This window comes from Rhamphochromis sp. 'chilingali' (genome assembly GCF_963969265.1).
Source record: "Rhamphochromis sp. 'chilingali' genome assembly, chromosome: 3".
Classification (NCBI taxonomy): Eukaryota; Metazoa; Chordata; class Actinopteri; order Cichliformes; family Cichlidae; genus Rhamphochromis; species Rhamphochromis sp. 'chilingali'.
In genome coordinates this window covers 12,912,322-12,940,290 of record NC_137931.1, presented here as the reverse complement: position 1 = coordinate 12,940,290, position 27,969 = coordinate 12,912,322, and the positions used below count along the sequence as shown (strand labels likewise).

Genomic DNA, 27,969 nt, shown 5'->3' with positions numbered 1-27,969 from the left:
GCTGGCCGATGCGCTGCATGGTGTAGGAGAAACTAAAGACTAAAGAAAAGACCACTCTCCAATCTTTCTTTAAACATAATCAATGTTTCTATGACCAAAGAGCTCTAGTTTCATTTCATCTGACTAATAGACGTGCTTCCACGATACATGCTTGCATAACTGACTTGGAGTTTCAGCTCCATCAAACACTGCTGAGTTACAGAAATGTGTCCAGATTATTATAGAACATTTGGAGAATTACCATTCAGTGCATTTATTTTATTTCTGTCAGTATCATTACATTCATATAATCATTTGCTCTAAGTACATGATGTTCACTTTGTGATGCTTAAGATTAGTGGACGGACAGACAGACCAGTAACAGCATAGGCACACACACCTTCTTGGTGCCACAAAATAGGAGGCTTTTGTCAAACTAAGCAGTAAGAGATAAGCGCCTCATTCTCACTGTCCTGAGCACACACTGACCGTGTGCAGTGTCCCTGCTCTAATATACAGTTGAAGAGTAAGCCTGAAGCCTTTACCAGCAGCTTTGACTCATTCCAGCTTGTTTAACAGGCTTTGTGAGTCTAATGGAGAGCCACTAACTTAAGTGTGATCTCCTCCTCTGTTTGTGTCGATCATCCTCTATGTAACCATGGATACAATAAGGCATCAGTAACACGCTTCACGCTGTTGTTCCACATGGCTGGTGTGCAAACTCCGCCAGTATCTACAGCATGTAACACACACCTAAGGAGACTCCTTTACCAAAGCAGCAGAGAAAGGTTTACATCAACCTTAAAGTCAGGCTGCCGTCTCCTAAAATTTCCTGCAGCTACATGCTGCACACTGTTTCTCCTGGGACAAAAAGCATTTATGGTATGATCACAGTAATAGGATTACATAAATACAGTGAGGTACAGCACAGTTAAAACACATTCTAACTGTCAAGAATTCAAAGATAATACATTGTTATTAAAGTACAGTATGTATTATTTGAAGGTACCTGAAAATAGAATACTTTGACATTTTGAAAAATACAGCTGTTTACTTTCTTGCTAAGAATTGACTAAGAAAACATTTATATATGCAAGCTAAATGCTAAATGAATACAAAGTTGGGAGTTAATGAGCTTTGTTTAACTTAACACTGGAAGAAAAAGGAAACTGTGAGCTAGCTTTGTTTAGAGGACAATAAAAATGACATTAGTTTATTAGACACTCTAAAGGTCAGTAATTAGCTATGCTAAGCTAAGCTAATTCTAGCTTTTAAGTGTGTACGCTTGATAGTGCTGATAAGTCTTCATACTAGCTCAGCAAGAAAGCAAACAAACCTATTTTTCAAAAAAAAGATTCTAATGTAATCACATTACAGACTTGTATAGGTTTAAACAATTGATTTAACAGGTTAAAGATTTAAACAAGTAGTTAAATAATAGGTAAGCTAGGAAATAACCTTTTTTAAAATCTCCACGACAATGACATTTTATGACTTCCTTTGTACACTTAATGACAAGTTTTGACAACTAAATATATATATAATGAAGACATGGTTTGAAGAGCAGTAGAGTAGAATAGTTTGGGGTTTTTCCGTAGCTGCAGCGGCAGAGACCACCCTCACTAACTTCTGATGCACACCCAGTCACTTTGTTTTATAAGCAGGGTGAAATATGACAAAAAACCCACAGTTCATAAAAGACCTTCAAGGATTACTTCTAGTATGTTTTTCAGGGTAAAAAAATCAAAGCAAGCTGGGTGACCAAAACCCTGAGAATCCAGCACTGACTCAATGATACAGCTCCAAGAAATAATCGCAGAACTGAACCGATAACCCAAGTAAATACAACTGCCACGGCTGAGCAAACGTGTAGTAAATATAAAAAGCTATTCCATTCAATACAGCAATAAATCTGTCCACTGAGCACAAAACTGAGTTCTGATAAGTCACCCATAGATACCAAGTGTTAGTTTTTCAAAAATATATTCTCATATGCCTTCTTACATACAGTTAACTTCAAAAATATACACAGATCCATTATAAACACAATAAATGTACGATAGACTGGTTTCAAGTTTCATTTTGCTTTTGTAACATAAATCAGTTTTGTTCCTCCTAAACAAGATCTGGATTAATAAAGTGCTTCAAGTTTTTAAGTGAGTCTTTAAACCTATAAAAATGCCTATGTTGATCCAGTGTAGTCCCAGGAAGAGCAAATTATGTTTTTAAAACTATGTCACTAAGTTGGGGATTCACCTGGCGAATAGTCTTTGAAAGTGTCCTGAGGTGTATCCAAAAACTGTCCAGTTTGTCTTAACCCTCTTTCGGTTTGAGTTGCTTGACCTTGGCTGGTGACCGGCTCCTTCTCTGGCCATTGCTACCACCTGTGGATATGCTGTCAGCCGTTTTGGACACTTCAGTGGAGTCCACAGGATTTTGTGGGGACTCAGCGTTGATGTCCTCCAATGAGCCAGGCTGGGAATCCACTGAGGTTCTGGTGAACTGATGCAGAAGAGCACCATCCTCTCTTTTGCTTCCATTTGCCTTATCCTCTTCCTCTTCCTCTGGCTTGAACTCTTTAACAGCATCTTCCTCCTCATCTTTGTCTTCTCCACTCTCTTCCTTCTCCTCCGATCCCGATTTGTCAGCAGTGGTGTCGCTTGAACGTTTGCTATCTATGTCCGAGTCTTCCGCGTCTGCCTCCTCTCCCTCGGTCATGCAGGCAGCTGGAATCGCGTCCTGCCCCTGTAGGGTTAAATGAGATAACAATAAATGATTTCTGAGCAGTTTTAATTAGATGAATTGGGCATTAGAGTGCTGTAATTACATCTACAAGATGCTTACATAGTACCACCAAATTAATGTGTGAGATTAAAATGAGTTAATCAGTGCAGGGAGGTGCCAGTAAATAATATCACCAAACTGATCCTTAACTGGTTTCAGCTTCCGATGGAGGCAAAAATACACAGTTTAAAAGTATTTTTAACATGTTGAAGCTTTTTTTGTAACTGGCAAAAGCAGCATACGTCCATCAGCGGAAGCTTCATGTTGGTGCCAAACAAAACAGATTTGTTCAGGCTCTCTAATTGGATGGCGAGATTATCTTTTCCCACAGGCTTAGAATTAGTGGTGAGGATGCAATAGGTCAGATTCCTCTTTAAGGAACAGCGCAGTTTGTTGTTCAGGGACTCAGTGGTGTTTTGTATTCACTTTGTATTCTATATTCACTTGTATTGGATTGATACAATAATTTGCGGTACTGCACGGCACTAAAGGGGAGTCAAAATTAAGCTGGAGAGTCAGTCTGATCATGTTTGTTGGCCTATTTGACATCTTTAATCAATGCGGTTAAACTTCCATGAGTGCAGTGCTGTTTTACTAACATGAAAGTGACTGTCCTTTAAAAGAAAAAAAAGAAAACAATGCTATCCTTTGTGTTATACATAATAATTACTGAATAAACTTCAGTAAAAACATGGTTCACATTTACCTGTGGCGAGGTTCTTTCCTTTTCAGATGCCTCCCCTTCCTGTTCCTCACTCGATTCACCCTCTCCTGTGTTGTCTTCCTCGTCATCTTCACCCTCTGCTGACGCACTGTCCCTCTCTGCAACCTCCTTTGACAATGTCGACTTTTCATTTTCTGTCGTTTCTGCGGCACTATCCTCCCCCTCTTCCACACTTTCACCCTCGGTGGGTTTTTCTTTATCGTCTACTCTCTCATCACTCTCTTCATTTTCTGGGGTTTCTCCTTTGCCCACTGACGCCTCTTTTACTGTGTCTTGGTCGCTTGTCTCCTCTTCTTCGCCAGTTCCTGTGTCTCCCTCATTTTCCTCTGTTTCATCTTCTCCCATCTCTTCTTCATCCTCTCCTGTTTGCTCCTCTCCCTCCTCCTCTTGGTCACTCTCATCCTCGTTTCTGGTACACTTACACTGATGTTCTTCATCCTCCCCTCCAGTTTCTGATGTCTCATCTTCTCTCACTTCTTCACCACTTGTTCCTTCTTCTTCCTCCTCCTCTTTGCTTGCATCACTTTCCTCATTTTCCTCCTGTTCATCTTCTGTCTCCTCTTCTTCCCTTGCTTTACCGTCATCGTTTTCTTTTTCAGCCTCTTCATCTTCCTCTGCAATCGTCTCCTCTAAAACAACAACAGCTCTGATGTCCTCTTTGGTTTCCTCGTCTTCCTCTTCCTCCTGGACTACGTCTAAATTCCTCCCATCGTCGTCTACAGCCGCCTGGCTTTCGTCTTCCACTGCCGCTGGGCTTTTCTTCAGCTGAAGTATCTTAAGTAGGTCAAAGTCCTTCATCACCGGTGCTTCAGCCGCTAGCGGGTTGATTTTGAAAGGCCGTGCAGCCATTTTCTTGCGAACACAAGCTTCGCATGGACAGTATTCGTCGTCACTTCGCTGGTCGCTGAACTCCCCCGTCATCTCTCCGTCGCTGAGGGACTCGCTGGTCTTCACCGACTGTTTCTTCATAATCTAAAAAGACAAACAAACAAACAAAAATTAAATCCAACAATTTATGTCATCCAAGCAGTATCCTCTGCTATGAAGACAGTTTGTGGTAGATTTACCTTCAACATCTGACGTCTCTTCTCTGTTGTAGTGGACTCTCTGGAGAGATGTGTTCCTTGTGGCGGCCGAGGTGACCTACCACCTCTCCCCGCTCGACCCTGAATCTTCCTCATTTCACGTTCAATACTGCCCTGGATGCGTCGGCTCACCTCATCCCTCAGCTCGCATATCATGGTGTCCAGGATGTGACTGTCATCTAGATCCCATCGAACTTTGAACTCTGCCACTGCATTAATGTAGTGGACCATAAACTGTTTTTCAAGCTTCTTCAGAAGGTGAAGTACCCACACTGGGTCAGGGTCTTGGGATGGTCTTTTGGCCAAAGATGCTCGAAGAACAGTTGGGGGTGTGCCTGTACTAGAGTCTTCCAATGTCTCGTGCTCATTATCGGTGGGAGATTTGGAACTGTCTTTGGCAGAGGTCTTGTCTGATGACTCTGAGGGTTTGGAGCTTTCGCTTTTTTGAGGAGCTTCTTCACTTTGCACTGGTTCCTCTGCTGTGTCTGCCTTAGCTTGGTCTGTGAATGTTTCCTTGTGTTCTGTCTCAATATCTGTATCTCCTGCCATTTCATTTCCCTCTTCCTCCTCTTCTACAATGTTCTCTGCTACCTCGTGTGCTTGTAGAGATTCTCTCTCTTTTGGAGGTGTCTCATCTCCTCCTTGATTGCCATTTTCCTTCCCTGAACCTGCAGAGCCACTGCTCATATCCACCCCAGATGAGGACCTTGGTGGTGTCACCTGCTCTGGGCTACTGTTCTTGTTCTCCTTTGTCTCCTTGGCTTGGATGTTCCCAGGCTCAGTGAGCCACAGGGAATGAAGGATAGCCATTATGTCTTCATACTGCTGGCTGCGACCCTTCTGTACATCACAGCCAGGGCCCAATGAAGGCTCAATGAGCTGGAGCTGGGCCAAACAGTCCAAAAGACCCCTGGCTGATGTGCTTAGTCGGCGTCCATAAACCGGAGACACCTAAGATCAAAAAGAAAACATTCAGAGAATGTAGAATATGTTCAATGCAGGAATTATAGTCAAATTCAAATAATTACAACTGGTTAAAAAGGAATTTCAAAATCCTGAAATTAACTGAGCAGAATTTTAGGATTTCTAGATTTAACATCTAAGATCAGCAGGGACACAGGTTGCCTGTTTAGGACTGAAGGTAGTTTATGTTAACATCCACCTCTTTTCATGTCATTTTCACATATTCGTCATCAGACGATCGTGGCTCAAGAGTTGGGAGCTCGCCTTGTAATCGGAAGGTTGCCGGTTCGAGCCCCGGCTTGGACAGTCTTGGTCGTTGTGTCCTTGGGCAAGACACTTCACCCGTTGCCTACTGGTGGCGCCAGTGTCCGGCAGCCTCGCCTCTGTCAGTGCGCCCCAGGGTGGCTGTGGCTACAAAAAGTAGCTTGCCATCACCAGTGTGTGAATGTGTGTGTGAATGGGTGGATGACTGGATATGTAAAGCGCTTTGGGGTCCTTAGGGACTAGTAAAGCGCTATATAAATACAGGCCATTTACCATTTATTTGGCATATCTAACCCAAAACGTATAACTTCTAAATTTGAAAATTTGCATGTTAATTATGTAGGGTCAAATGGATCATGAACATGGTACATTTCCTAGCAAGTCAAGTACTTTTGGTTGCTCACTTGCTCACAAGTGATTGCCACAAACTTGGCAGTTTTATTCCAGATGCCTCTGGTGATGCAACTTTCAGAGGTGGGACCAAGTCATTGTTTTGCAAGTCTCAAGTAAGTCTCAAGTCTTTATCCTCAAGTCTCAAGTCAAGTCTCAAGTAATGTCAGGCAAGTCAGAGTCGAGTCTCAAGTCACTGGTGTAAAAGTCCGAGTCAAGTCACAAGTCTGAAACTTTGAATTTCAAGTCCTTTCGAGTCTTTAAAAAAAAAAAAAAACGAAAAAATAATGTTGCAGTTATGCTAAATGTAAATATTAGACCATGTAATTTTAAATCTGTGTTTTTCTCAACACATGACAAAATAGTGAACTTAGAAAATATACACAAGTTGTGAAATTGCACCTCTTTAAAATGCAGCTCAATTAAACTTAGCTCCAAGAATAATTTTCACCGACAGTTCTGAGATAAGCTGCATGTTATTCTTGGATGCGGTTGTAGGACCGGCTTTAAAATCGCATGACAAAAATATCATACACATTAAAAAAAAAAACTGTATCACCAACGTAGCCTGGACAACATTTGCTAGTTAGATGAAGTCAGCTATCTCATTGTAGCATATTTATATGCATATTTATAATCATACGGTTCTTGGAGTGAGTGCATACACTCATGAAGTTTAGTAACTTCAGGTCACTGCAACAAGCCCAGGTACAGTTTACCGCCAGATGGGTGCAGGACCTTGAAATGCACCGTGTAGAACGAAAGACCATCGTACGTATCATAAGTTTACCAGTCTCACAAATCGTCTTCATAAATACACATTCCTTAACCGTTTATTAATATAACCTTTGAGCTCAACGGTAATTAATTAGCAGTGGAAATAATTTCTGGTACCCATCACAGAAATGTAGCAGTGACAATAATACTGTATGCTGTAATCGTACTGGGCAATTAGTGATACAAAAAACCTGTTTTATCCTGTGAATAAAAGTATATGTTTTTGTCAGTGTACCATAATAACAGAAGCGAAACGCAATATTGTGTCAGGACAATTCACTATTTATGCACAATAAATAAAGGAGCATAGCGCGACAATTTCTGTTCAGCGCCAGACTTGCTTGTAACCTATATCACTAATTATGTTATGAAAATGACGTATTAACTACTAAAAAACACTGACCTTCGTGTAAATGCTTGGAGCAGACTAACCTGTGAGCTGGAGTGTTCTGGGACGTTATATTTGGTCTTAGAATGGCTGCAATCCAGGCCATCCGTCGCCTCTTTGTTACTTCGGAAACATGGCTGAACAATTTCTCTTCAACGACGTAATCCGATAACAACCGATCTCTTTACCCGTCGGCTTCCCGTGGCTGTCATGCGACCGGCTATTGCAGTTAATGATACAACAGCTTCTTGACATTTTTGTGTTTCTTTTTATCGCTGTGTGACTGATTTTAATTGAAAGCCGCTAGTACCGCTTGCCACGAGTTCCCAGAATCCTTTGCGGTTCTACCCGTGAATGACGTCACATTTTCAATCTCTATATAATATGCATGTTAAATTTTATATTTGGGGTAAAATATCAAGTCTTTTCAAGTAAACCGGTTCAAGTCCAATTCAAGTCCCAAGTCATTGGTGTAAAAGTCCAAGTCAAGTCACAAGTCTTAGAACATTTTTTCAAGTCAAGTCTAAAGTCATAAAATTAATGACTCGAGTCTGACTCGAGTCCAAGTCATGTGACTCGAGTCCACACCTCTGGCAACTTTTTATCTATAGCTCTGTATAGCAGAATAATTTTCTGTCACAAAAAAGTAACTGGCTTACCTCGGGCATACTCCTACATCGACCCAGAGAAGAACTTAGAAGAACTTTCATCACAGCTGCAGAAGACTGCCAGCTTCTAGGCAGAGCCTCACTTTGTAATAGTAGAGCACTAGGGCGACCAGAAGTCCCCTCTGCATCTCCTGAAGTTGGATCTGAGCCCTTCTCCTCCTGTGCTATCTCACATTTAGCTTCATCTTCTTTCTCTTCATCCTCTTCAGGGTCACCTTTTTCCTCCAATTCTAACTTCTCACCTTCAGGACTCTCCTGTGCTAACTCTCCTCCAGGCATCTCTTCCATTTCCTTTGGCGTCAGCTCTTCCTCATTAAACTCATCGCCAAGTGCTAGCATGCTGCTGTTAGCAGGAATACTTCGCAGCCAGTCACTAACAACCTCACTGGGGGACGTGTTGGGCAAACAGGCAGGTGTCAGTTCCTCTCTTTTATCCATCTGATTGCTGCGTCTTTGACACATTCCACTTTTCTTGCTCTTGGACTTGTCACTGGACTTACTGGCTTTAGATTGTCGGCTGCATGGGCGTGCTGCAGCCATTGTTTCCTTTAGCAAGTCAGCAGCAGACAGAGATTGAGACAAAGTGCTTTCACTGCATGTCTCTACTTTGCTGTGTAAGGGACAAGGGCTTGAGGACTTGATAGGGGTTCCTTTCTTCAGAGAGCTGGCCATTTTGACACTACCACAATCGCTCCCTGTGCTAAATCTGGACTTACATTCGACCTGATCTTTTTCTTTACTCTGATCTGAAGCTAAATCTGCCGACTCAGCCCTGAGGCAACAGGGACTTTGGGAGGAGATTACTTTACTGTATGCAGTGTCTTCTTCCTGTTTGGCCTCACTAGCTGCTCTAGGGTTTCTTTGATTTTCCGTGCCATTATTTTCTGAGTTTCCAGGAACTGTTTTTGCTGTTGTGTTTGCAGAGGATTTTATCTGGACTTTCGCACCTGCTAATGACATTGCAGATGAGTTCCTGCTGTTGCTACCATTTGTCACCGGAGCAGACTTCACATTTTCTGTTTCACTGCCATTTCCAAGTTTGGTCGAGCTAGCATTAGCATGTTTTTCTTTAGACTTACAGTTGCAAGAAGACTTGTTAGACCTGCTGCTTCTGACTGAAATTGTACTTGCTGCTTTTTCTGTCTTTTGCAATCCATTTTCTTCACCTGATGGAGTTTCAATAGTTGGGATATCCACTGCTGAACCCCTCCTCCTGCCAGTACTGTTGGATTTTTGAGAAACGGTGGACCCCGTTATCTCCACATCCTCCTTCATGGTGGAAACCTCTGGGCTTTTTGGGAGACTGGGAGTTGAGGTCTTTGCCTGGCCCTCGTCATTGCTCTCAGCACTTCTGTGAACACAGACGCTAGACTTCCCACTGTCTGAGGCAGATGTTTCTTCAGGTAACCCAAGAGAGACCGATTCTGTTGAGTTCTGACTCAAAGGATGGTCTGTGCCTCCTGATGACACTGCGCTGCCTGCTCGCTCAGAAACATTCTCACTTTTCACCTTGAGCTTCACCTCTTTATCCTTGTTCTCCTTTTCCGTTTTTGCCTCATCAAATTCTGAAGTGGCTCCACAGCAGCATCTGGATTTGCCAGATTTAGCAGAGCCCGCGGAGTGAACTGACAAGACACTGGGCCCTCTTGTGTCTCCAGCATCAGAGCCATTCAACAACTGCTGCACAGGAGACTTACAACTTTTGGTGGATGCGGCTGAAGCATCGGGAGAGCGCATCCGCGGCGAACGTGTTCGCTTAGGTGAGAGAGTTTGGACATTAGATTTAATTTTTGGTGCACTCTCATTTGTTACCTTTTTGTCTCCATCCGCTGTTTCAATAATAGAAATATCAGTTTTTCCATTACAATTTGACTTTTGAGACACTGTAGATGAAACATTTGATCTTCCTGATGCAGCACTTGGTGCTCTCTCATTCGTCACATTTTCCTCGTCATCAACTGTAGGCGTTTTAATGGTGACAACATTTGCACTTGAATTTGATTTATGAGAAATGTTGGACCTTACTGAAGATTTTGACTTGGCAGACATGACACTTTCCACCCTCTCCTGATTCTCTTTAGCTTCACTTGGAACTGGAGATGCAGTTGTGTGATTTGACTTCTGGGACTTGGAGGACTTGGCACTAGGGGCTCTGTCCACCATGTCATCTCCCTCTATCTTTGTACTGTGAGACTTTGCAGAGGAAGCTGACTTATGGGATAAAATACTAGCAGTTCGCTTCTCAGCTTTTTCTGTTTTGTGTACTATTTCGGAGTCTGATTCTGTGTTTTGATTACTGTCAGATTCATGAGATTTGGAGGACTCTGCACTGGGTGTCCTCTCATTATTTACCAGTTTAAGATTGTTCTTTTTTTCTTCAGCTTCATCTGCTGTCTTTGAGCTTGAACATGTCACCATTTCATTGCCATCACATTTAGACCTGAACGACTTTGTAGACTTAGCAGACTTGTTCGATTTAACTGACGTGCCAGACATTTGACTTGGTGCCCTTTCTTCTCCCTCTCCCCCAGGCTCTGAGGCTTTAGTGGACTTATGGGATTTAATAGACTTTGCAGACAGGTTGGACTTTGATGACATTGCACTTGTTGGTCTTTCCTCTACCTCTGTTTCTGTTCCTTTTCCAGTTACCTTTATGGTAGCTTCAACTGCTGTCGCTTTTACACAGTTACTGCAAGTCGACCTCTGAGATATGCTGGACTTTACAGAAATATTTGAGTTTTTTGATCTAGCACTATCAGGTCTTTCAGCCTTTTCAGCCTTTGCAGACACATTTGACTTCACAGAGAGGCTACTGGGAGCTCTGTTGTTTGGGTCATGCTCTTCTACAGCTGGATTGTCACTTTGGGATGTGCCTTTAGCTCCTGACTGACAGGTGGAGTTACGAGACTTGACTGATGCATCAGTCTGAGCTGAAACACAAGATTTGGCTGACAAGGAGCTGACTGCTCTTTCTACAGTGTTCTCGCTGACTGCTGTCTCCCTTGAACTGATATCAGGAGCTTCACTTGTGTGTTCAGACTTGCTGGACTTTGCAGACTGATTTGACACTACGCTGAAGCTTCTCTTGTCCTCTTTTTTTGCACGAATATCAGTGCTGCCCTTACAGCCAGAGTTGTGTGATCTATTGGACCTGTGGCTTGTAGCTGAAGTAGCACTGGGAGCCCTTTCTTTCTCTTTTTGTGTTGCCTGAGGACTGGATGTTCTAGACATGGCACTGGATACTTTGCCCTCCAAGATATTTGGTGTGGCAGAGAGGCGTCCATTATTGGTGAGGTTGGTTTTGTTGGATTGGGTAGAAACATCTGAGGCAGCATCATCACTGTTAGGAAGGGGAGAGGCTTGGTTGGAACGATTGGTTCTCTGTGATTCCCTGCCACCGGAAACAGAATCGACCTTGCGTTTGCAGCCCCCGCAATTCGGACACACGCTGGAAGTCGCTGACTTTTGAGAGCTTGCTGAGAGTCCTGTGTGATTTGACAAGTCACTTACAGCCCTCTTTATCCCTTCATCATCATCACAGGCCCCTCCTTCCTCTGATTCTGACATCCTGGTTACGCTTATTTTAGATGTGTTGCAAGGGACTTGATCTACCTCATCTGGGCCAGCTGAGCAAGCGGCAGCTCCTCCACAGAGACAGGAAGAGGCTGCAGACACTGCCCTGCTTCCTAGCTCTTCCTGCTCCTTGTGTTTGGTAGAGTGGAAAGAATTGGCTGAGACGTCATTTATTGGCTTTTCGTGCAGTTGAGTTTCAGGGGTTGGGGACGGTTCATTGCTATGGTAACACCGTGAGATGCTTGGTGGCAGATCATCGTCCTCATCATCTTCATCTTCTTTCAACGACTGAAGGACATGTGAGGAGCTGCTGACTGCTGATGGCGGGCGATCTTCTTCGTCTTCAGCTGACTTTCTTCTGAGTGGTTGAAGGTTACTGTCCGCGACAACCACTTCACTTCGACTGCAACACCGGCTCACCTTGTGTACCTCAATATGGGTGTCCCCATCCTGCTCTACCTCTAATCTGTGCTCAACCTGCTCGGTTACACACATTTCCTCCTGGACCAGTTTGCTCTGCTCTGAACCTGAGCCACCCCCGCAGCTGGAGAGCCGTGCTCTGCAGCGCACCACCCTTCTTGAATTGCACGATGAGGAAGAGCTAGAAGAGTGCGTATGTCTCATCATACTGTGGGTGTGGCTGGGTGCATGTGGGGGTGGAACAGGAGCTGATTTATGGCTGTGTGCAGGGTTTTCCCATAAGTCGTAATGCTGTTCATGCCTCTGATGGCAACACGGGCAGCGGTTCCCTTCCAACTCGCACTGCAGCGGCTGGCTGGAATAGTCCACACCGTACTGATCAAAGGATGTTGAATCAGGATCAGAACAACTTTCTGACTGGCCCTGCTGGAGATAATGAGGCTGAGCCTGACTTAGAGGGCAACATTCATTGCTCAGAGATGGAGATTTTTTAATTTGAGTGGACCACTGGAGGGTCTCGTCATTCTGGAGGTGAAAACGCACCCTCATCTCCACCGAGAGGCTGCCATCTTTATTTACCAGAACACGCTTTTCAATGTCATCATTCATAATGGCTGGCTTTCCCTGGGGGCATGCAGTAACACCATTGCCATATGACTTTTCAGAGGAAAAAGAGAAACGTGCCGAGCGGTTTGAGGAATCAGAACGAGGGTGAATGATGCTCTTTTTGGTTTCCAGACCAAAGTTAACTGAAGGAAAAGAGAAAAGTACAATATTTAACAAAATGTATTCCCTCTTTTTCTTGTACCTTTTAAAACTTGTCGGTTGTTAACTTGCCCAGTTGTCTAAAAAACTCACCATTTTTCTTGCTTTCATGTCCTTCGCTGTACTCACTGGATCTGGATTGAGCTCCATGAGGTGGGGACCTTATTCCTTGAGTAGCAGGGGATCGTGCCCCATTTCCAGGAGTCCGGGGACCCAGACCAGGGAGTTTCTCTTCTGAAGTTTTCCTAATAAAGTTTATCAGCAAGGGGCTGAAGGCTTCCCGGCCAACACATACCAGAACACCTGGACAAGTCATCAGGCTTTGAACGCTGTCAATCTGGAAACAATTCACTAGAGTCAACAGTTTTCACTAAAATGAGCAACCTTTGCAAAGTTTTACTATGCAAATTCAAATAAATATAACTTTTTACCCTGCGTCCCTCTACAGTGTAGATCTTGCGGACATGAAACTGCATCACTTCGGACACCTCATCCAAAAAAGCTCTCAGGCTCCTGGCTGTCCTTCTGCTCAGGACCACGCTCCTCCTCATCCCCGGTTCGCTGTTCTTCACGAGCAAGATCCGTCGCTGTCTGTAAGGCATATGCAAATGGCCAGGTGGTGTTGCGGATGACGTTTCAGGCCTCTGGGGCCTCCGGTTGTGATGGTACCAGATGCCTGAGTGTTTGTTGACCAGCTCCATGTTTACTGGCTTCGCCTGGCGTCGGTCAGAGCAGAGGTAGCAGCCACCATCCTGGAGCTGCTCCAGGTGTTTGATGGTGTGAGTGCCACGAGGGGTGGTCACAGTCCGCACACCAAATGGCAGCGGCACCTGTGGACAAATTGTACATAAATATCAAATGTGACTGTTAATCTGTCTCTATCTCGTATCCATGTATTGCTCTCCCTACATTGTATAAAGCACTGCTGATCAGGACAAGCGCCGTTTTAGCCACTTAACATCCACCCTAGATGACCCATCTAGGGTTTGTTAAATATCCACCCCATTTTGTAGGATTTTCAGTTGTTTCGAACATGTAATGACAAAATAATTGGGATTTAATTTGAAATCAACAGTTCCTGAAAAATTGCTTATTTATCATGTGGCTAAAGCAAAACCCAACCATAACCTTTGATTAGCGTGGATGTTAAGAGGTGAAAAGACCTGCATCAGTAAAGTCAAAGCCACATACAGCATGCCGCACCTTATATCTTAGTGGGCCAGATGAGTGAAAGTATTTGATAAATGTATAAAATGAAAGAAAATGTTGTGGTAGTTCATTGCTCAGACTGTCCTGTAATTATAAAGCATAACATTTTTGTTAATTGACAGAAAATGTCTGTTCTTGTGTTTTTGTTTTGTTTTTTACACTGTGATATTACTTTTGTGTCATATGGATGGCCACGAGAGAGGTCTTTATCAGTAGGAAATGCTTAAATACAGTTAAAAGTCTAAAATTTATACATTTATATCCTACTTCACATTTTGCAAAGCTGTCCAAGGGTCATATTGGAGTCTTTTTACTCTTCAGTTTTAGTCCCCAGGCCTAATGTTTGACACCCCTGACCTATATGCATGCATCTAAGCATTCAGCTTCAAAAGAAGTCTCTACTACAGTTCATCTAACCTTTTGAGAAAGGTCGTCCAGCAGGGCGTCAAAGCATTTGAAGCTGCGCTTGTGGATGGCCATCCTGACGCCCCCAAACTGGCTGTCACCACTTTTGTAGAATGTGATCCGTTTGGCTGGGGTGGTTGAGCTCACGTGAGCGGGGCGCGAGTTGGAAGGGGGCGGGGCAGGGATGGGGAAGACATGTTTAAATGGGGGCCGGGGGTTCCACAGCCCTGTCTGGACCGAATGCATGCTGTGGTCTCACATACACCTGGGAAACACACAAAGATAAGAACATGTTTATTTTTTTCTGCAGGTTTCTGTTTATTTTTCTGATCCCGTGCGTGCTAATCACACTCACAAGAAGAACAAGTCTTAATCAGGATGATTAATGGAGGATTTAGGACAGGACATCTGCTGAAAGGACTAGCTGACATTGGTGGGAAAAACCTTCTGTATCGTTTACAACTAAATTCTAATAATAAGCTGTCACTTTTCCAGCTGCTGAGGTGAATGTCTTGTTTCTGTAATGATTTTCTAGAAAAAGACATTTACCTGGATCCCCTCAAAATATTCTGTGCAGTCCCCCCCTGATCATTGATGATCATTGATCAGTTTCAATTTGTTTTTTGAATAAGAACTGCAAATCCTACAAAAGTTCAACAAAAACAAGCCACATACTTTACTGTGAACTGTAGACAAATGCTATATTTACATGGATGTTAAAGGCGGAGCTTCGCACAGGGAGCTATTTTTATTAGTGTGGCCTAGGACACGTATAGAAATCCTGTTTGGAACAGACGTAAAAAGTTTCTGCCCTGCTTCTGGAAAGGCAGCATCAATCTGCTTACATAACATATGCTGAGTATTTCAAACATTTAGCTTTTTTCTCTAGTTTTACAACACATGGATGAACATAGATGAACACTGCAAATAACTACTTGTTAGTTTTGAGTTTTGATGGGTTTCAGGTCTGTATCGACACACATATTAGCTTATATAATAGTTATAAAAACCACAAGCTAATTTCACGTGTATGTTGAGAGATCTGCTGTGGTGACCCTTAAATCCTTCAGCATCAAGACAAATATCACTTTTTCTACTCAGTGCATGTGGTCACAATGTGCCTCTTGATTGTTTCCTGTTATGTCTTCTGATGGGCTTAGCAGGCTTTTAAGTCTCACGAGGCCAAATCAGTGTTGACACTGCTTCTTAATGCCTCTTTAGCTCAGTCTTTCCTAATAACATTACATCAAACATATCATTTAAAATTCTATGAAGGGCACAGTTAACCCAACATTTAGGGACATGTTAAACAGGTTTTCAGTGTAGAACAGCATAAATAAAACTGACTGTAACGTTTATTTTACACTTGAAACTAACTCAGTCGATCTCATATAACTTATTCTGGCTTTCTTCTGAAATGGACAACAAAGTTGCTTTTGATGTGCAACATGAAAAGCAACCACTGAAGCTGTGGGAAGGTGATTATGCTGTGGGACTAAAGGAAGGTCTCAGGCTTACAGCTATGCTGATGTCCATGTGCACTAAGCAAGTTTTTCCAGCAAAGAGGCAAGTTAATCCAAGCAAATGTTAGCTTAGAGCTTTCAGACACTTAAACACATTCAGTTAGTGTTTCATTATCACCCTCTGCTTCTTTCTCACTGACATTCAAGATTTAATGGAATCAATATATCAGATTTTAGAAGTGGAATAAAGGAATATTTTCACTTTCTGTTAATCTCATCTAGTTTCTTCAGTGCTATTTTTAGACTTAATGAATTACAAATACTTCTTAAAAACTATTTTTTTTAGAAGCACACCAACAGTCCCAGTTTATATATGACAAACAAAGCTTAAAGTTCTCACATTTAAGCAGAATAAATGACTCATCTGTTAAATGAAAAGCTGTGGACGGACTGCTCGATGGACTGATCATTTCATATCTAACACACAGATTTTTCTTTCCAATACAAAACTCTGACTCACACTAGCCTTTAACACATTACACTGAAGCAAACCATTAACAGAAAACAGCATTGTAGGTTTAAGCCTTTTCAACATAAAGCTCTATTATTTTCCCATGAAAGCATTATTATAGCAGATTTAATGTTTTTGCTCGTTTAGAATCTTTTTCAAATGATTTGAAGATGCTTACCGTTGTCGTAAAAGAACAGGAGAATGACTGCTGCCACTAATTAACAACCACTTTTTCCATGCCATATGTATTAGTTGCACTACTCACATATTCAGGAAGCATGGTCCAAAGAGGTATGGAAAAGCTGAAGAGAAATTTGTGGATATCTAGTCAGACCAGGAGACTGGTTTGCAGTAATTGTGCAAGTGTGTATGGTGGCGATCCCCGAGTGTACATATAAAGCAGAGTCCCTGATTCCACTCTCCAGCTCTCAGGGTAAAATGGCAGATGGACAAGAGGAGGGAGGAAGGGAGTGGGGGTGGAGAGAGGAGAACTGAGGAGATAGGAGAAGACAGGAGGGGTGAGGCTAAGGATAGAATGAAAAGCCTGCTTAAGAACCTCTGTGTGTGTGTGGGAGAAGGAGGGGTTGCTATGGTGAGGCCAAGACGTTAATAAGGCAAGTGATGCTCTTATGCATGCCGCACCTGAGCAGCAGAAGACACATATGCTAATTTGTAGTTGTGAGGTTGAATTATTGAGATTGAATAGAAATATTAATAGGCAAGTGGCAAATACATCAAAGATGTTTAGATTGTTAGTGAAATTATAATTTGAATCATGTCAACATGAAAGTTACAGGACGCCAAAGGACAAAGTTAGGTAGATAAAGTCTTAAAAAAAGTCTGACTTAGATAAAGTCAGATAAAGGCAGTCGGTTTTCACATTCTGGTTGCAGAGTTGGTGCAGAGGCCACAGGTTTTAGCACATATAACGGCCTCTATCTGTGTCTTCCTCACACACAGGGATCTAGTTGGAGGATTGTAATTACACACAACCTGTCTAACAGCAGGGTTCCTCCTGTCTAGAAACCCCTGAAACCACCAACTGCTGCCCTGGCAAAAAAACCCTCTAATACTACAGACAGAGTAGCAGTAAATCTGTAATGAGCCAATCACGACCAGCTGATTGTCTCAGTCTGGCAAAGCACCATCTCACAAAGCCAGAAGGGGAAAGAGCAGCAGCAAGACCTAGCACAAAACCAGCACCAGAGACAACAGTTGTGGCATTGATCAGGCTGGACACAGCATGAAAGGAGGAGCTGAAGGGCAAGGTGGGTTGCACAGCAGCTTGCAGAAAGAAAAAAAAAAGTATTTGTCTAGTAGGTATTCTAAATGATAAATATGAATGTTGTGTATTGCTTTCCCAGTGTGGGTAAGCGGATGGCATATTATTTATATCCACAGTTCTTATTCCATTATCTTTTCTTTTAGTGGGATTAACGGTCTATATCTGTACCTAAAGAACACGTCCAAACTTAACAAGCTCTTTAGCTGCTATTGGCTCCGATAATTTCAACAGCCTGTTGCCAGCTTTTTCATATTTTAAGTTTTTTATTATCTGGAAAAGAACTGCCCACTGTGGTCGGGAGATGGTACTGACACAAACGATGAGGGTGAACAAAACAGTGAGCGAAAAGAGGCTCACACAAACATGCATATAAAGTGTGTTAGAGACAGAGTGTTAATTATTTGCGGATTCATAAGTGACGCTGGCCACATTACACATGGTCATTTTAGCTGCCGTTTGCATATGAATATGATTGGAGCCAGGCCCGGCCCTAACCAATCTGGCGCCCTAGGCAAGATTTTAGGTGGCGCCCCCCTACATCGGCAGTGTAGTGTATGTACTCACAAGAAACCGAATAGCTTTGTCTTTGACCTTTTTTTTTTACTTAAAGAAAGCAAATTCACAATCAGAATAATTAACAAGATAAAAAAATATATGAATAAATAAATGAATACAAAAAATAAAAAATGAATATATGAAATACAATAAATTTTACATACATAAACACAATAAAACGTGTCAACAAGTTGGATAAAATAAATTAAAAATACAATATAAATAAGGCAACAGGAAGACCGCTTGATGCTGCTGCATCATGGCTGGGTTGTGCTGCTGATGCTGCATCACTGGTGGGTTGTGCTGCTGAAGTGGAGGCAGCAGCGGTAGATGTGGTAGATGGCCCAGGGGTGGGATTTAGAAACTTCAACAGTGCATCTGAAGAGAGGAGTATGTGACACCACTGAGTATTAAAGTCTAATAATAAAAACATATGATTCCAGGAATAAAATGAAATGATATAATATAAATGAAAAACCAAAGAGATATATGTATGATAAGATAAGATAAGATAAGATAACCTTTATTAGTCCCACACGTGGGAAATTTCGTGATCTTAACTGATATGCAAATTAGATTAGATTCAATTTATTGTCATCATTACAGTGAAATGCTGAATAGCAGAATGCAAAGTAACAGTATAATATCATATGAGAATGTTATGTTATGATTATCTTTGACCGAATCACAGCAGTGCTCATATTAAAAAACAGCGTTCCCTCTCATGTGATATTGCTTAATTAACATTAATGATGTGCACTTTAACAACTAGGCTTACAACTATAATATATACAGGGGTGGAAAAGTGACTATTACCTGCAGGGTAAACGTTAGCTAACCAGAAGGCAATAACAATGTAAACAAAAAACACCTGCTTAAAAGATGAATACAAATGAGGAATGGTGGGAAAGGTGGGAGTACTGTAATTACCTAACGTTACATTATTATTTTCCATAACAATTTAGCCCCCTCCACAATATTAACTGACGTTAAAACAGTTAACTAGCTATTTATTGATTAGCAATTAGCGAATCATGTAACATTAGCTTAATGCTAAAAATTTAGGTTACTATCACATTCAGACAAATAATTTCATGTAGGCTAACGTTACCTACCTCTGTCTTTTTCTCGTTTCTCCTCCTCTTCTTCTCTCTTTTTTCTTCCCTGGGCACCTGACAGTTTTGGCCGTTTTGACATCTTGTGTTGATTTTTTTGATGTGGTGACGTCCAAAAGGAACCATGATACGGGAAGGGAGGGGGCGCACCGTGCGGGGAGGGGGGGGGGGGGGGGGGGGGGGGGGGGCGTAATGTTGTAACAAATAATATTTCTATTAAATAAGCTTTACTTTGCATTTTAATTAACGTGGGATTATTTTTTGTATTTAGAAATAATAGTACCAACTTTTTTTTTTTTTCCCCCAAACATTTGTGGCACTGGCGTGGCGCCCCCTGATGGACGGCGCCCTTAGCATTTGCCTATACGGCCTATGCCACGGGCCGGCCCTGATTGGAGCACATTCAAATATCGCACTGGTGGAAGACTTTCACCAAAGACACTTGATGTTCCAGGTTATGGTTGCCTAGGTAATCCTCTAATGTATTTACTATTAGATCACCAAGCTTAATCACCCCCATAGAACCTTATAGCATTGGCACATGTATAAATGTATACACATATTGTTTTCTTCTTGTCATAGGTGGGTATTTGGGTGTTAAAATACTATATGTATACTTATGATGCCAGCATATAGCAGGACAAGGATTATAGTTATTACTTAAAGTATTGTTATAAATACTATTAGCATTTATTTTATCCCATCCTTTAGTTGATCAGTGAGGCAACATGGTTAAGCGTCCTCACACAGTGGGTCTTTGCACCAACACGTTCTCATCCCAAAGTGTAACATACCGACGCTATGTGACAAATCCTCAGTATGTTACGCTTTCAGTCACCACATCCGTCTGTACGTTACGCGTTCGGAAACATGAGAACCTTTTGGAATGAATCAACACATGTACATTTATTTTACTTTCTCATCATTAATAGCTCTGGAAAACACTATCTAATATGATTAAGACTGTGTTTATCATTAGGATTAAGGTTAGGGTTAGGGCTGGAATACACGGCTGGAATGTGTGTTACTGCCGGGAGTCTATTGGATTGCATCCACAATCCGGCGCGTATCACAGGGACTCGGAAAGTTACCTTTCGTGTTCCTATGGGACGCCTTGGGACGTGACAAATCGGCGGTATGTTGCACATTGGGAATGAGAATGGCCCCCTTTGCACACTGTTCCTACTAAACTCCTGTTCCGATGATTGTTTTTCTGTTAGTGTTGCTGTTGTAAGTCTGCGATTTCCTTGTTCTGGATATGTCCTATTTAGCTGCTGACCTGATTTGTTTATAATAATAATTTAAAGAAAACATGCATGTGGTCAAGCTAACGTCATCAACAACAACCTCAATCACTTATTATTTTCAAAACACTCTTCCCCAGCTGACAGTGTGGAGCGTAAGATGTGTATACATGAGCCAACAGGTGCCATGTAAACCCCACGATACCCTTTGAATGGCAGCCACATCACGTTTATACACAAGCAGAAAAGAAATTAAGCAAGAGACAACCCCCCAAAACAAACAAACAAACAAACAAACAAACAAACAAACAAACAAACAAACAAACAAACGGGAAATACAAAGGGAATAAATACATGTAAAAATAAATTAAATGGAAAAGTAAATAAATTAAGGAAATAATAAAAAAAAAAAAACATCTGAAAACATCAATTTAAATTTCTGTATACATTTTTTAAAATATATATTTTATGTTAGGTGCCATTAACGGTAAACTGTTTAAAATTAATCATCATTTATATATTTTGGCTGTTATTACTCAACAGGTTGGTTTGTTACAGATGTTTAATCAGAGCAGTGTTTGGTACCGCTGTTCAGGGGCATGCTGTGTTGTGGAGTTAAAAATAATCTCTAGTAAGAGCAGAAGAAGAAAAACAGAATCAAAAACGTCTTTTTACACTTTTAAAAACACCAGGGACATTTATTATTTCCATCTACAGGCTCAAAATGTCCTTGAAATATGTCTTGGTTTTATAGAAGTGTCTTATTGCATAAGTAAAATTTATGTAACTCCTCATTTCATCAATCTGTATCTGCTTCACAGCCTTAATGAGAGACAGAGGAGAGGTAGGTGGCCCTCAGGGGGATTCTGGGTAGACAGGAAGTCAAGGATGAGTAGTTCCGGTGCTGACAGGAACCTGAGGCATCACAGTGAGGCGTCAGGATGCTGCTCTCTGAGAAAGTTTTGGTACTAATGTGTATTCCTAGAGGATAAATCAAGCAGTTCATCACCTGTGCGCTTTGCCTGATGATGTTACACATGGGTATAGGCTTCAGTCCTGCAGGAGTACTTTCCTTTGTGATATGAACACAGTGAATCACTGAATTTGAACATGTTCACCTTAAAACTGACTGAAAACGGAGAGAAGTTCTGCTCTTGCTCTTGTGTGATCACTTCAGTCAGCAGAAAAAATGAAAATGAAAACAGAGCAGAGATTATTCCGCATGCGGTGGCCTATTTTTGGAAGTGCGCTCACTCCTTTGCTCAATCCCTTTTGTCTCTTATCCTATAAGCAGATATGTGATGACCTTATTCCCACAATTGGACCACATACACAAACACAAGCCTTCTGGATATATGAGCACTTGCTCATTGGGGTTTGTATTCTCACTAAAATAAATTAAATTAAATTGAAAACACACAAACACAGAACCTTACCACAGATGTTCAGCTTTGTCTAAGTTCAGAGAAGCAGGTGTTCGTAAAGCAACAGGTGAGAAAGAGAGGTTCATCTTACCTGTGAGGAAACATGCTGGAAGGAACCAGTGAAGATCAGTGTCCGAGTGTAGATCCCGATAAAGAAGCAGTTTGATAACAGAGTGATAATAAAGTCAGGTGTGGTCAGCGGCAGACAGCGCCGCGAGCTCGCTATCTGAGATTTGAGAAGTGAGCACAGGTTGCGGGCGCGCGCGTTCACGCACGCTGCAAGTCCGCGGCATGAAAACCCGGAAGTACAGCGATTAAGACTTTCAAAGTAATGACTTGAAAGCCTTTCAGTAAAAACGGTAGGATTGAACGTAAACACACAAACTGCACAGCTCGGAAAATCAAGTCCAATCAGTTTATTTATTGTGAAAGCAATAAAGTAACAAGACTCATTTAGATTGGCTTTTAACTAAATTTGTGTTGAATATTTGATTGTGCTATTTTATGTATATCAGTTTTATATTATTGTGAAGCACTTTGTGGTTCTTATCCTGTGAAGAGTGCTATATAAATAAATAAAGTAAAGTAAAGTAAGGACAATACAGGAAAAAAACATAAACTAAACTAAATAAAAGAAAAACACAAGGGAGGTACGATCTGTCTTCGAGTGAGCTTCAAAGATGTTGAGTACTGGTGAGGTCCTACTTTGAAGAGGAAGACTGTTCCAAATTTTAGGTGCAACTAAAGAAAAAGGCCCGATTTAAACAACCAGAACAACTAGAAGCATCTAGTCAGTTAACCTTAATGATCTAGGAGTGTGCATAGAGTTAAAAGTTCAAAAATGTAAGAAAGTGCTGATCTATTTTTTGCCTTAATAATAAACAAAAGGATCCTAAAATTCTGGAAGGCACTGGCATTACTTTCTCAAAATCAGCAGATGAGAGAATTGTCTTAATCTTTGCAAGGGCCCTCAGCTGGAAGAAACTGGCTTTAACAGCAGAATGTATTTGTTTGTTAAAAGTGGAGCTGCTAGGGTGACAGTTTAGCTTAGTAGACGAGCAGGCGTAGCTCTTGCTTGCACACAGTAATGCACAGTGATGAGTCTACACAATGTTGCCTTGGGTTTAATAACTGAAGGGTCCACCCTAAAACTATTGTATTATATTGAAATCTGTGAATACTGATTATGAATGGTTCTTAATCCTAATTAGGACGCTTATTTTGTATGTAGGTCTTTGCATTACAATATAAAGCACCTTGAGGTGACTGATAAAACTGAATTGAATTAAAGGCAAAATTGTAGTGTGTACGCAACTGAACTGAGCTCTGAAAATGTGAAAAGGGGTAACTACATTTGCACCAAACCCTAAAGGTTTGATGGTAAAAATCGCACCTGAAATAAAGCTTTTATTTTTAAAGACACAACCGGAAATTGGACACTACCGACTATTTTAACAGCCGTTACCTTGACATTATTTGATGGAGAACAGGAGGAGGAGGAGGAGAGGAAAGGCAGAAGAAGAGAGACGGAGAAAAGAAGGGAGAGGGCTGGGGTTGGTGCTAAAGAGGATTAGAGCTTTCCGCCATCTGTGGCCACAGACTGATAATAAGCCCAGTTACATTACCAGCCTGCTCTTTTCTTAACCCTGAAACAGCCCCATAAATGAAGACTGTGTGGTTTAATATCAGACAGTCGCTATTAAACCTACGAACAAACAAGCACGGAGTAATTACGTGTGATATTTACAAGTAACACTGAATTCGCTTCACACGTTCAATCAGCAGCTTTACGTCCCTACGTCATCGCGTCAGTCTCCAATGGCAACCGAGCTCCGCTTTGTGTTTATCAGGATGGATTCCCTAACAGAGAGTGAAATAGGTCAGATAGCGAGGCTACAGGTAGGCGGCCACTGAATTAACACCCAGACATTTAATTTAAGCGATATAAAGACGAAGTTGTGTCCCAGCATTTTTTTTAAAAAATGGCGCTAAAATCTATAATTTGACCTAAATCTTAAAGTAAGCGACTGGTTAGAGAGTTAGCTTGAAGTCATGCACGCACATTATTTTATTATTGGTCACTGGTTTATTTAAATTTAATAATTTAAATAGTTTAGTTTTAGTTAATGTAATAACCTTGGAGCAGAACTGCAAAAATAAAGACATAACCACACCGTTTATGAATAAATAACTAAAACAACTTGTAAAATTGGTTCTACGTGTTGCTCAACATTTCTCACTTTTGTGTCTGTGTGATTGTGTTTGTCAGAGAGATGCTGGTGTGCAGAGGCTCAGCCGTTACTTCTCGTGGCCCGAGTTCAGTGACGAGCGACGATGCTTCCATCAAGAGTTTGTGTACGACGTGGTCGTGTTCGCTGCAGACTGTGGCTTCTCCTGGCCGAACGTTATCCGGGCAGCTGTGATCGCCAGAGACATCTTTCCACGGCTGGACGGTCAGAGTCAAACAGCAGTGTACTATAAAGTGGCCTGTTAGAGGACACACTGCTTAACCGAGAGGTCGTGGCCCTTTACATGGCCAGCAGAGAATTACTATCAGATGTAAAGCTCTCATTGCGCATAAAGCAATACAGACACCCTAGCATACCACACTGAGTGATTCATTGACTCTGAGTCATTCCCTGTGTGCCCTATTAAAACATTACTCATGCAGTGTTAGTAATGCAGGCCCACCTGTTCACAGTGTGCAGGATCATGTGCTGCTGGGGTTTGGTTCAGTAAACCTCGTTTAAAACTTCTGGACTGTTTTCTATCCATCAGATCCTGATGTACTCAACTTGCTGTCACTACTGAGAGAGGTGCTGTGTGAGGGATTACCGAACCTCACCCCCGTCCATCGACATGACTTCACCAGGTATCTCACAGACACCTGCATCACACGGCGGAAGCTTTTCCAGGCGGTGGTCGATGGAGCTGCTAACGTGTCTGTCACTCAGCTACACTTGGAGGTGCAACTGCCACCCACACCCCCTCCCTTAGCACAGGTAAGGAGGCCTCTTTAAGTGGCGGCTAGTGAACGTGCACTGCTATCTGATGGTACTGGAATCCATTTAATATGTTCCAATTTGTTTCAAACTTAGAAAATGACTCCTTTTTACTGCAGGGCGTCGATCTGCAAGAGTGGGAAAGTCAGCAGCATGAAGCAAGTCTCACTTCAACCTTGGAGCAGAAGGAAAATGAGCTGAGGTGTTTGAGACAGGGGTCACGGGTCACTGTGGAGGACATAACTCTTCTAGAGGATAAGCATCTGGATAAACAGGTTCATGTTCCCTAACCCTAATATCTAATCATGCAGTGTGCTACGAGAATATGTGGTTTTTGTGTTTTAAATGTTTTTCTCCTTGACGAAAAATATTTTTTTCTAAACCAGCCCTTTTTTTTAATACTCTCCAAAACATTATTATGGTTACGCCATCTGAGGTACTTCCCTTAGTGAAATTATTTGGACTGACTGACTGTCACTGTTTTTGGCTCCCCAAGTAGGGCATTGTGGAGTTGGTTCGTGCAGCAGTGAGGGCTACCGAGAGCCAGATAGTGGCAAGCCTAGTCCAAGAGGTCGATCTGCTCAGTGAGATCCTGCAGCTGAAACTGCAGCAGGAGGCTCTGGCCACTGGGAGGCACAACAATACTTCTCCTACCAATACAGAGACAAATGCAAAGGTACAAACTGCCAAAACTAAAACAGGATGGACGGCGTCTGGAAAAGCAGAGGGCAGGAAGTCAATGAATAAACCTGTTCAGAAGTAAGAATGTTGAACCATTTAGTAACAGTCACAGTTTCGGCTAACTGTGTTACTTTTGGATGCTCAAGCTTGTATTATCATTATTATTATTATTATTTTATTGCACATCTTATATTTATAATTTGAAGATTTCTGTATTTGAAATGTATCCCGTAACACTTGTTATGTCATATTTGATACATGAATTTTTGTGAGTTTTTAAACTTCTACATGATCGGTGTAATCCCACTCTCCTCGAAAAAACTGAATAAACTGCACATTTTTTAGCAACAAATTGCAAAAAAGAAACCTGGATGTAATGAATACACATTAAACAAATTAAAACTCATATGTGCAAATATATGAGCCCATATATATGTGGAGTTTTTTTGTTCTTCCCATGTACTGTGGCTTCCTCCCACAGTCTAGAGATGTGCAATTAGTGGGGTTATTTGGTGATTTTAATTTGCCAATAGGTGGAAATGTTAGTGTGAATAATTGTCTGTCTCTAAGCAGAAGAGAATGGATGGATATGCAAATTAATATTTCATTGTAGAAAGGTTCAATAAAGACCTTCTGGTTATACAATTTTAAAGAAATTACAATTTTCTACTAATTATCTCATGATTTAGGCTTTAAAGGGTAAAAAGCAAGTTTCACAGCCACAGCAACATGGTTACCATGAACTGTATATAAAAAATGGACATAGCCAAGTTGACGCCACTGGTTGGTTTCTAGACTCCACATTTTGAAGCCAGGGATAGCTTTTTGGCTGCTGCAAGGTTGCTTTTCTCCAGACAGACATGACCATAACTGGGTGGAATGCTAAGATGTCAGCTAGCATTAGCAAGCTTAGTTAGCAACACAGACACCTAATGCTAACACCTAAAAAAACTTTTAACTTGGTAACTTTTACTCTCAATTTCTAGTTGTTGTTTTAAGAGTTACATTTGGTTATTTTTCCTTTTATGTTGTGATGCTCATTTTTTCTGAATGTGATTTTTTTAATAATTTAAAATCTGCTGAACTTAGCTTACCTTCAGTGAATGGCATTAGTGGAGGTGAGGCCTAGAACAAAGCTTTCAAGAAAGCTAAAATTCACCCTCTGTAGCTGTAATGGCTCATCAGCATTGGGTCAGTTTTCAGTACTGCGTAGTTACAAAGAAAATTCAGAAAAACTTGTTGTTTTTTAAAAAAAAGGATTTATTAAAAAACAGCAATAATTCTGAAATAATAGCTTTATAAAAAACAAACATTAACAGAACATCCAGTCCTTTCTTTTTGTACCTCCACACAGAAGAGCCCTGCTTATCTAATGCTGACATGTTAATCCATTCAGTCAACCCCAAAACATATAAATAAATAAATAAAATGCCCAAAACACACCAGTGCAAAGATCAAGCAGCATCTATAAGCTAATTTCCTTTGCTGCACATAATTTAAGGCCTCAAGCACTGCTAGGTTTCCTTTTCTGTTTACCCATCTTGTGCAGTCCCTGCAGCAGTACTGTGTAGGGTCACTATTTCCACAGTTATCTGCACCACTGTTTCAGGACACAGTTCACACTAGTAAACAGTGGGAGTGAAGCTCTTACTAAAAGCCAGGTTGTTTTCAAGTGTGGCAGACGTGCCCCTTAAGACTAGGGCTGAACGATTATGGAAAATAATCTAATTGCGATTTTTTGCCCCAATATTGCGATTGCGATGCGATATGCGATTATTTTTTAAGGTCTTTGTCTTCTGTATTATTAAACAAAGACAAGCAATACATCATATAGTATGGCCAATACTATATTACATTAATTTTAAACTGTTCTTTCCTGGAAGACAGACCTCTGTTATGATGACATGAGGTGATGCATGAATTGATGACTGACATTTTTATTTAACTTCTTCAATCACAACAGTATATTTGAACATACACAATAGTTTATTTTTAGCTTACAAACATCTGAGCATAAAGTGCTGACAAGGAACCCTGGTGTAAACATTAAAATGAAAGTCAGTACAATGTGCAGATTGCAGAAATATACATTAACAAAATCAGTGGCTTTACCACACTCAGTTTTTCGACATCTGTGAACTACTAGACAGTCATTCAATTAAAAAATAATATTAAATAAATAAAACTAATAAATAAAAAATACACACATCTTACTGATCTCTGCAGTCAGTAACATTACACATAAAGTGCAAACATAATAGCAATTGTATAAACACACACACAAACACGCCTTTA

General features: G+C 41.3%; 2 protein-coding genes across 2 annotated transcripts; one reads left to right on the top strand and one right to left on the bottom strand.

Moving 5' to 3' along the window:
• Positions 1–223: 223 nt before the first annotated feature.
• On the bottom strand, positions 224–16,787 carry rp1l1a (rp1 like 1a). The gene is made up of 8 exons (XM_080878971.1): positions 16,634–16,787; positions 14,407–14,659; positions 13,212–13,610; positions 12,874–13,117; positions 8,014–12,764; positions 4,555–5,523; positions 3,470–4,459; positions 224–2,724 (listed from the first exon to the last, which is right to left on the bottom strand). Exons 2-8 carry the CDS (start codon positions 14,638–14,640, stop codon positions 2,293–2,295), a joined length of 8,019 nt encoding a protein of 2,672 aa, XP_080735097.1. The 5' UTR covers positions 14,641–14,659; positions 16,634–16,787; the 3' UTR covers positions 224–2,292.
• A 7,007-nt stretch (positions 16,788–23,794) lies between these two features.
• cUnh8orf74 (chromosome Un C8orf74 homolog) lies at positions 23,795–26,093 on the top strand. The gene is made up of 5 exons (XM_080878976.1): positions 23,795–23,890; positions 24,261–24,444; positions 24,770–24,993; positions 25,113–25,268; positions 25,493–26,093. The coding sequence occupies exons 1-5, from the start codon at positions 23,810–23,812 to the stop codon at positions 25,754–25,756; spliced, it is 909 nt and encodes a 302-aa protein (XP_080735102.1). The 5' UTR covers positions 23,795–23,809; the 3' UTR covers positions 25,757–26,093.
• Positions 26,094–27,969: the final 1,876 nt, after the last annotated feature.